Genomic DNA, 10,625 nt, shown 5'->3' on the forward strand with positions numbered 1-10,625 from the left:
CACACACACACAGAATCACACACAAATGAACACAAGTAAAACGGGGGAAGTCTGAATAAGACCTGTAGACTAATGTATCAGCGTCAATAACCTGGTTGTGATATTATTCCACAGTTTTAAAAAATGTTACCATTGGGGGAAACTGGGTAAAGTACATATGGAATCTCTGTATATTACTTCTTAAAACTGCGGATGAATCTACAATAATCTCAATAAGAATGTCAATTAAAAAAAGGCACTCTGGATTTCCTATGATTTACTTTTATGTGTCAACTTCTGTAGACATATCATCGTGTAAATAAATATAAATATTAGGATCAACCATTAAAAATTTCTTGATGCTTGATCATTTCTTACCTATAAAATTTCTTTGGTTCAATCGTATAATTTTATCTGGTTGGACCTGATATGGTTAAGAGTCTCAGGGGATAGCAAATACCAGCTAAGAGTCTTCATTGCTAAGATACATGCTGCCTGTGCAGAGGTGAACCTCCTAAGGGGCCCCGGGGGCCCACGGCCAATGTCTCGGGGCAGAGTGCTGAGGGCACATGGGGATGTTCCAGGAAGCTGCTCCTATCTTTCCCCTCCATTCCCCACTCCTGAGCTGCCTCTTCCTGCCTTCTGAAGGGATTGTCCTCCAGGTACTTGTATTCTTTGCCTTGCATTTGTGTTCAGGCAGGATGCATCCATGGGAGTCAGGTTCTGGAGAGTGCCCAGCATACCAGGGTCTCCTTGGTAATTAAGGACCAGGATCCAAAAGGAACGTCTGGCCAGGCCATCTCTGTCCTTTTCCCTGATGTACTTTCACTTGGTGCTTAGTTTTAATCATTTGCTTACTTTGTTGCTTAGAGTTTCGCCTTTCACAGACAGAACTTGTGTGTGTGTGTGTGTGTGTGTGTGTGTTAATCTGTAAAACTACCTGGCCTCTTTGAAAGCTGCAAACATGCAAACACTTCATCTGCAGGAGCCGACTGTTCTCCCTCGCAGATGGCTGAGCCTGCATGTCCCACTGGCGGAAATAATCATCTCAGGGTAAATTACTTTGCCCACATGGAACCAATTAAGTATGTTATCAAAAATAAATGAAGGAGGAGGCAGCAGCTTAAGGCCAGAATTATGGGCCAGATATAACTTTGATTTTCATCTTGCTTAGAATAGCTGCCCATCCTCGCATTTGCTTGTAATGTTTCACAGAGCTGACTCTGACAATACCCAATAACCTAACATGATCAAAAGTCATAAACTGTCTAAAAAAGACAGGTAACTGAAACTTTTAATGAGCCCATTTGAGAGTTCTATGTTCCTCCTAGTGGCTGGTGACTCAAGTTCATAAACAGAATGATGCTGAGAGCAAGGATCCTCTTAAAAATGAGGGATGGAAAGCAGCCTAGGCATAGCCATCCAACGACTGCATTCCCAATGAGGAAAACTTGCTCTGGTTAAACATGCTCTATCATGTAATTATAATAAACAGAAATCAACTATTTTGTAAAACTACACATAGAAAGTTTTTATGTCTTCACTGCCTAGATAGGTGGGTTATACTCGAGTTAAAGATTCTAGTTTAGGTAAGTACATGCCTGAAGAATTTAAAATAAATAGGTTCTCGGACTTCTCTGGTGGTTCAGTGGTTAAGACGCCACGCTTCCAATGCAGGGGGCACAGGTATGATCCCTGGTTTGGGAACTAAAATCCCGTATGCTGCACCCAACCAAAATAAATAAATAAATAAATAAATAAATAGGTCCTCATGTTCCAAAGGCATTAATACTCTTATGGACATTTTAATTAGATTATTTTTCTAAATGCCATTATTAAAAACCATACAAAATATTTTAGGAAATTATCCTGATTTGATACATTAAAAATAGTTTCACTATCCACTTTAAATTATTTAATATATAAATAAGTGTAAAAGACAGAACTTTAAAATAGTTTGTAAGATTTGAAGTAGAATTATTAAAGCAGGAATTTTGAAGAAAAGATGTATATAATTTGTCAAAGAGCAGCATTTCTCAAAAAACGATCGTATTCATTAAGGTTTATGATGGCAAGCCAACCATAATACTTCAGCTTGTGTGATTAATTCACTAGAGTATCCAATTTTATCTGTCTGTCACTGCAGCCAGTAAAACTTTTAGCTGGAATGTTGGATCAGCTATTCCTGGAAACTTTCCCATCAAAGAGATAAATTAAGAACTTTGAATGAAGATTGACGATCCAGCTGTTCCAAGAATAAACTTATTGAAAGCCTAGCACTAATAAGTTGTAGTGTTCCCAAATTTGGATTAATAGACTCTTCAAAATTATCTTTTGCAAGACTAGTGACATATTAAATTAAATACTGCCATTTCTTATACAAGTAGGCCTGGACTCTGAAATTAACTCAAACTGTGTCAAAATTAAAACAGGAATATGAGCTAAAACACTATGGTAGCAAAATGAAGCTCTGTTAAAAATCATTTATCTCTGAATGTGTTTATCAGCATGTATCATTGCCAATTAACCAAATGATCTCCTTTCCAGTGAGTTTTATTTTTAAGTCCACAACTTCATATCTGTTGCATTCTCAACAATGACAGTCTAATATCTGCTCATAGGAACTTGTATTTACACCTTGGCAGGTAGTACTGATCAGTGAATAATCAAACCCTTTTCAGTGACAAATCTCTGAAAACAGACTCAGCTTTCAGTCGATAATTACAGCACAATACCAAGAAATGGTCAAATTCCCCCCTCTGGAAATATTTAGCTAATAAACAAGGTCTTCAGATGAACAACTATCTCTAGTAACTTGCTAACTGATACTGAATCTGATAAAGAAGTTTTTTTTCAAAAGGACGGAAAGAGGTTTCTAAGAGATGTGCAGTTTTCTTCTTTGTTACTTCAAAGCATTACAGAGCAAGTAGGGTTTCAAATCGTTGTGGCCCCAGCTGCGAATGAATCTAATTTGGCTCCTGATCACAGAGTTAATAAGCTTAGTATTTCAGGGCATAAGTATTTCAGGGCATAAGTCCTTGGTCCCTCAAGAGAAGGTTATTGTAAAGAAAAAAAGAAAAGCCAAAGTGCCCAGTTACTTCCTGTAATATAATCTGTCCATTAACTCTCCTGGTCAGCCATGGTTCAACCGACCATAATTCATTTGTAAGGCATCGGAAAAGATTTCGTCTTTGTTTCCATCCCTTGGAACTTTTGCCAGGACAAAGGCCTTCAGTTACCAAAACCGTGGTGAGAAGAGAATCTTGTTTTGAACTGTATGCTGATGTGTAATGCATCCAAACTTTCTTCTTTTTCATTCTTACCAAATTAATTTCCATTGTTTTTGGAAACTGGATGCAAGTACAAAATTTCTAGAAATCTAATAAATTGATCTTCTCAGTCTGCTAGGCAACAACATATTGTCAGTATAATTTTAATACCATGAACATATTTCTGATAGAAGTGCATTTCCTGGTACCTTTCTAGAAAGTTCCCTCACTCCCTAAGACTTAACGTAGTGTAGAATTATGGGAAAACTTCGCTGGCTCACTTCCTGGGCATAAACAAGCCCCCTGTAGAGAGATAGCTCTTTGGTCCACATAATTAAGGAAAGACTCAGAATATGCAACCAGAGGAAAACTGAACTTCCCAGGAAAGATTTCTATTACAAGGAATGAAAAGGAGGCCAAGAACATGTTGAAGTCACTTAGGATGTTAAATTCTGCTATCTTGTATGAGGTCTAACAGCCAAATAAGTAGCTTCATGTCTCTTAATACAAACTCCTGCTTCAAAGGTTTTTATTAGGCTTTGGTATTTTAATCATGGGCTAGGAAGAAATTCATCATTTTTCACATGAAAAAGAAAAAAAACCCCATACACATGATAGAAAAGAATGTTACTGAGGACAGTGCCTCAAGTTTGAAAGCCATAAAGTTTATTTCTTTTAAAGGCTTAGAAACTTCAAAGGTTAGGGAACCAGAGAGCAAAGGAGATTAGTCATGGGAGGCTGAACTTTCCCAACCCGGGTTCCAATCTCATCCCACTTGCTATCTCTGAGGGCCGTTCGGGGCCCAGGAGAAATGAGTTTATGTTTGTCTGGTGTGGAAAACTTCTGTATCTTCACACATCTCCAGCATCACTGCATTTCTCCTTGGGCAGGTTCTGAGCAGTATCTAATATTAATGGAATCTGGCTCACTCGCCGACCCCAGGAAAGCTGTTTGTGTCTCCGTCTACAAAGTGAGGCAATTATATTAATAATTCAAAATCAAAATAATCCCATGTTTCCTTCATATATTTTTTGTGGTCTATGTTCTACAGAAACCTGCTTATTTGTGGAGAGATCGCTTCTTCTAAACATAGTCTACTGGGTGCTGCTTAAGGGCAGACAGCCATGACCGTTTAAAAAATCAAAGTGTAAAAACAAGCAAACAGCACCAAAAACTTCTGAAATAGTGCAGAGAAATGTGAAGTTAACTCTGCTTTAAAGTGGTCAGAATAAACAAAGTTATGGCCAAGTAGGAACCATGGACAGGAACTTGAATTCTGCAAGAACTTATATTCCTTGTGACCAGTTATGGAGACTCTGAAAGAGAACTCAGCCCAGACTTGCTGGTGAATCATCTACATACAACATAGTTTAGGAACAGCTGCTTCTACCCTTCTCTATATTCCAAAATCACATCAGAATACTCCATCAATTCTTTGTTTACAGTGAGCTCTCTTTAACCAGGCCATGGCTCTATATTTAATCAACATAGGTCACATGAATGGAACTTTTCCATCAATTTCTAAAGAGCACAGGTGATTGCCCCTCCGGCCCGGCAGAGCTCATCCTTCAAAGATCCCATTCTGAAATGGACTTTCCAAATAGAGGTCCACTCAACGCCCGCCAGCACTGACCCACCATACCCCTGAGGCACAAGCAGGGTGTGTTTGTTTTGTTCTTGGTCACTTAAATCCACCCCCCTTAATTTTCCTTTCCACCCTGCGTGTACAATCACAGCCTCAGAGAAGGCCAGGCGTGGGTCTGTTTTGAGGCCCAGCGACTTCTGAGCCTGTCACTGAAGCGGACAAAGAATTCCGCAGAAGCTGAAAGTCCTGGCAATCAAACCCGAGAGACTGAAACCTAGGTTTTTGTCCACCAACTGTAATAAAAAAGCATGGTTGTTTGGAGAAAAGAACAAAATGCAATCTTAGAAAACAGAGAAACTATCAAAGCACCTTCTTTTCATGAATGTTACTAAAATAAACTGCCCTGCAAAAACAAGCAGCTAGATAAGCTTTCCATACAACTAACCAGTAGGCACCAGCCTATACTGGTGAGAGCGTACAACAGCAATAAGTCTAAAGAAACTATTGGCTGCCGGTTAAAAGTATATCTGGGAGGGTGGGAGGGAGGGAGACGCAAGAGGGAAGAGATAGGGAACATATGTATACGTATAACTGATTCACTTTGTTATAAAGCAGAAACTAACGCACCATTGTAAAGCAATTATACCCCAATAAAGATGTTAAAATAAAAAAAGTATATCTGGATTTAAAAAATTAGTGATGTACCTTCAGCGTCCTCAGTTTACTGTCTGAGCCAATTAGCACAACATCATAAGCAACAGGCATCTGATCGCCTGTTATGTATGTGCTAGCATTTTCCGGATATTATTTCTAGTCCACAAAACAATGCTATAGGGTATGTATCATCTTAACCAAGTTAGAAATATAGAAATCAACACTTTAAAGATTCCCCTAACATTTATTGAGCATTTCCTATGGCTCACAGTGCTAAGTGCTTTGTATGCGTTCTTTTATTTAATCTTCACAAAGTTAGGGAACTTATTTCAAGTCAGAAGGCTATGAAGCAGCTGAGGGAGGTCCTAACCCGAGGTCAGGTGGACTCCAAGCCCCTGTGCACTCCTTGGACCACCTCTCATTCAACCAGAACACGGAGACGTTACATATTCTAACCATGTGGCATTGAAGGAGTCCAGGTGACTGCCTCCACCTTGTAGATTGCAAGATCCTCAAAAGCAAGGACTATGGTTGATTTGCCTTTACATTTTTCACGCCGATCACAATGCTTGACACACAGTAGAGGCTCAAAAATGTTTGGCGAACAGAACATTTCAAAAGAGTAATGCACCTCGGGAGCCCTCGCACTACATACCCAGCTCAGGGGCATTCCAGCAGAGAGTCAAGCAAAAGTAAAAGAGATGAGATAAATACAGAGATGGTGACCAGTAAAGAAGGAAAGCTGCTGTGTTTCCCGAAGCGTGATCCTTAGAATATCGGCAACAGTGGAAGCACCTGAATTTCTTGCTGAAAGCAAGAATCCATGGGGACCACCCAGATAGATGCAGTCAGACACTCCAGAGAAGGAACCTGGGACACACATCATTATACACTCCCAAGATAATTCTTAAACACAGGAAACTGAAAGGGATAGGAAACAGGAAGTGGCGGGAGGCTATTATGCTGAAACTGAGAATTAGATGCACAGACAGGAAGGCCAGCTATTATCTTGCTTATAAAGGCCTGATCTTTTACAAACACCTTCCTCCTGGGACTTGGTGGTTGACTTTGATAACTGACCGAGGGCTGGCAGAGTCAGAGGAAAGGGTGTTCAGAATCAGAGCGACCGAGGGTACAGGGAACAGAGAAAACAAGCCTAATAATTTACCTTCAAATACAAACACCCTGTAAAAAGGGGAGGGTAAAACACAAGGCATGTTTCTGTCGCATGCGCGCCCCCCCGCAATTAAATCACCAGGTTTCGCCTGAGCGGAAGGCTGCCTCCTGCCGGCCATTTTTCAACTTTCAAATCTTACTGGGAGTCAAGTGACATTTCTGCAGTGAAGAGAACGGAGTCTTACTTGAAGGGTGGAGGTAGATTATGTCTTTGACTGTGAAGTCTCGGGACTGAGCAGCTTTCAGACAATCAGCCAGCAGACTCAGAAGCAGGAGCCAGGCCAGGGCAGGGCCAGCTTCCATGGCAGACCAAGGCGTCACTCATCCAGGGGGCCCGGGAGCGGGGACTCGGGACGGCGGAAGAGGACTTGCACCTGAAATACGAAGCCAGAGTCATGTCAGTGTCCAACTCGGGAAAGCCACGGAGACTCGGCCCAGCTCCTGTGATGGCGGGATGAGCTGGGGAGAAACAGGGAGCCCAGGGCACAAGGAAGTGGGTAGACGTGGAGAGAAACTTTACAGACTGTAATTTTAGAGTACTTAGAAAATTTCAACCCAAATCCATTCTTAATTAGGTTGCTAAAGCTCCACTGCTACCAGTCCCCTCTAACATCCAGCAGAGATGGTATCAGGAAAGATTGAATTTTAATGAAACCCAGCTATTTTTTGCCAGGAGGAAAGGGGTTGGCTGCCAGAATGCAACAATAAATAAGTCAGGTGCAGAAGCTCAGAAGCATTTCCTTGATACCAGCGAACGCCAGGTATGAGAGTGCAGCCTTACTGGGTCATGCTGTACAGGCTAGACTTTCAGATTTGGAAAAAAAAAGAAAAAAAGGATATGTAGGTAAATTGCCTCTCATGAACCAATATGTGTCTTTATAGCTCAAAATCTCCTCAACATAACTAACATTATTGGCTGTGTACTGTTGAATTTCTTTATATATATATATATATCAGGTAATTCTCCTCATAACCCTATGAGGTAGGCACTGTTATCATCCCATTGTGAGTAAACTGAAGTCCAGCAAATACATAGAGGAGCTGATTTAAACCCAGGCAGTCTGGCCACTGAGGCCACATTTAATGGTGATACTATGTTCTTCCAAAGACTGAGTCAAGGTATATGAACAAAACCTGAAGAAATGAGATCAAGGTGTCACTGTAACACGAAGCAATCATCATTCTATCCTTTATTCGGACTCTGCCCTTTTCAATTAAAACTGAGAGCAATAAAATTTTACTAGGGTTGAATTGTCCAGCTTACTTAGAATGTAGATGTATATCTTAATTTATATGCGTTGTTCGCTTGCCATTTTATTGCTTTTCTATAGAGTCTGTTCCTCATGTTCTATTTTCCGAATACCATCATTCTAGCACCCATGCAAGGGGTCAAGTTAGATATTCACTTTATTTTAAACTGGCTAAAAAAACATAATTTGAACATTTTGTTTACAAAATTTTAATACAAATATTCAATGACATTTTAAAAACGGCATAATAAGATAATCCTAAAATGTTGCTGTCAAAACAAATAGACCAAGAGTAAATATATTACAAATCAAAATCAATAGAGAAAATCAGTATCAGACTAATCAGACATCAGAGCACAGTACAGAGTAATATTATTCAAAACAGGATGATAGAAAGTATAAAAATGAATTCAGAAAATGAAACACTCCAAGGAGCTCAGACATAGAGGGATTTCATGATAAAAGCAATTTTTAAAAATTACAGAACAGGCAAATATTAAATAATAGTAAGATAACTTTATTAAAAATTGTGAAAAGATTAACTGACACCAAACAATGCACGATACACTCAAATTAACTCCAGATGGATTGGTGTGTTCTTTACTTTTTTCAAATAGACAAATTGTTAGAAAATAGAGAACTCTTATCACCCTGTAACAGCTTGATGATGCCAGCTTGCCAATTTCATCCTCACTACGCCCTCTTCTGTTTGCAATTTGGTTCCCCCAAGCAGGTTTGCAATCATAAAGGGAAGGAGCTGCTCGTTCACTTCATAAATGTGACTGCCAGGCACTGTGCTAGGCACTTGGTTAAATAATGTGATGAGAAAACAAATATCAAGGATCTCTTTCCCTCTATGAGTGACAGGCACAAACATTATCTAATCTTAAGTGAATGCAATAGTTCTTCTGTGTACATCCATCAGGTCGGGTGAAGCTGCACCTGAGGGACAGATTAGCACAGAGCCCCCTGGACCCCTGAATGAATTGCACCAACACCCGTGTCCTCACAATCTGGGCTCAGTTCGAGAGGAATGGTGAGGAAAGCTTTCTGGTTTTATTTTGAATAATTTAACATTAAATATCAACTAGTTGCCAACCTAAGTTCTTTTTAATGTGAAACTTGATGTCAACACATACCAAACATTGCAAGTGTCTCATTTCCATTAAAGCATTTCTCAACCACAGTATTCCTTCCAGTTGTTAATTTAAAAGTCTCCGTCTGCACAGTCTTTGCATAAGCATTATGTATTACTTAATGTCATCTGAAATTAACCTTACTAATGTCATCTGAAATGAACCTTACTTAATGTCATCCGAAATGAACCTCTGTGGCATGGCTACCCATCCAAGAGCCTTCATTTTACAGCCTGTGTTGACTATGTGTGAGTAAACATACAGAGGGGAAGAACTAGATGCCTGGATTTGAAACCTTACTCCAATACTTTCTTGCTGTGCAACCTTAAGCCAGTTACTTAACCATTCTGTTCCCCAGTTTCCTCATCTGCAAAATGAGGATAATACTACCTACCTTAAAATGTACTATGAGTTGGACACAGAGAACAGACTTGTGTTTGCTAAAGGACAGGGGGTTGGGGGAAGGATGGAGTGGGAAGTTGAGGTTAGCAGATGTAAGCTATTATATATAGAATGGATAAACAACAAGGTCCTACTGTATAGCACAGAGAACTATATTCAATAGCCTATGATAAACCATAACGGAAAAGAATCTTTTAAAAATGAATGTTTTATATATATATATATGTGAATCACTTTGTTGTATAGCAGAAATTAAGACAACATTGTATATCAACTATACTTCAATGAAAAAAATGCAGCTTTAAAAAAATGTGCTATGAGAATTAAATAAATTAACATGTAAAACACTAAGAACAGTGTCTGTCACACAGTAAATGCCACGTATTAACAGTATCTCCCAATATTTTTACTACTATTGTTTTGTTCAAAATCAGTCAGTATAGTATTCTAAGTGAAAGTAAACATGGTACAATTAACTTTGGTTCAACACAAGCACACTTTCCTTAAATCAGAAAAATATGACAATGCCCAAAACTACTAAGTATGACAAATCACAATCCATATGTCTCCTCTACCCCACCTTTGGTCCCATGGCCAGCCAGGCAGGGACAAAGCCAGTGGGGAGAGGCCTAAATGCCACCAGCATTTTAATATGCTGAGGCTCACACAGACCCAGGGACTTCTTGCCATCCCTGTCAATGAAGCAAACACGTGGGTGCTGGTCTTCTACACCCTCCCTGTATTTACAAGGCCTATGTTCCACCCCCATGATCTCTACCATAGCTGCCTTAGTTAGATTTTACTTGTGTAAAAGATGTGGAAGGAGCGCAGGTCATGAGCACACCTTGTACCCCTGCCAAGGCCCACATCTCCAAGTGTGCTCACAGGTCCTACACATGGTGAAGTATCATGGATGAAGTTAAAACAACCATTTCATTCATTAAAAAAGATTCACCTCTACTTGGCAAGCTTGATTCTTTAGGCCGGATTCGTTTAGAGAAAGTTTTCAAACTTGGAGGGTTCAACTACTTTTTTTTTTTTTTTTTTTTTTCTGTATGCAGGCCTCTCACTGTTGTGGCCTCTCCCGTTGCGGAGCACAGGCTCTCGACACGCAGGCTCAACGGCCATGGCTCACAGGCCTAGCCGCTCCGCGGCATGTGGGATCTTCCCGGAC

At 39.9% G+C, this 10,625-nt stretch overlaps 1 protein-coding gene across 1 annotated transcript in view; it reads right to left on the reverse strand.

The window, feature by feature from the left end:
* Window positions 1-10,625, reverse strand: part of LYPD6 (LY6/PLAUR domain containing 6) — a 106,851-nt gene that overhangs the window by 17,544 nt on the left and 78,682 nt on the right. The window contains exon 2 of the mRNA XM_029224491.1: window positions 6,849-7,037. Coding sequence (XP_029080324.1) covers window positions 6,849-6,966 — 118 coding nt within the window. The 5' untranslated portion in view covers window positions 6,967-7,037. The remainder of the gene's footprint in view (window positions 1-6,848; window positions 7,038-10,625) is intronic.

Source organism: Monodon monoceros, unplaced genomic scaffold, assembly GCF_005190385.1.
Source record: "Monodon monoceros isolate NGI ecotype Baffin Bay Population unplaced genomic scaffold, NGI_Narwhal_1 Super_Scaffold_16, whole genome shotgun sequence".
NCBI classification, from domain to species: domain Eukaryota; kingdom Metazoa; phylum Chordata; class Mammalia; order Artiodactyla; family Monodontidae; genus Monodon; species Monodon monoceros.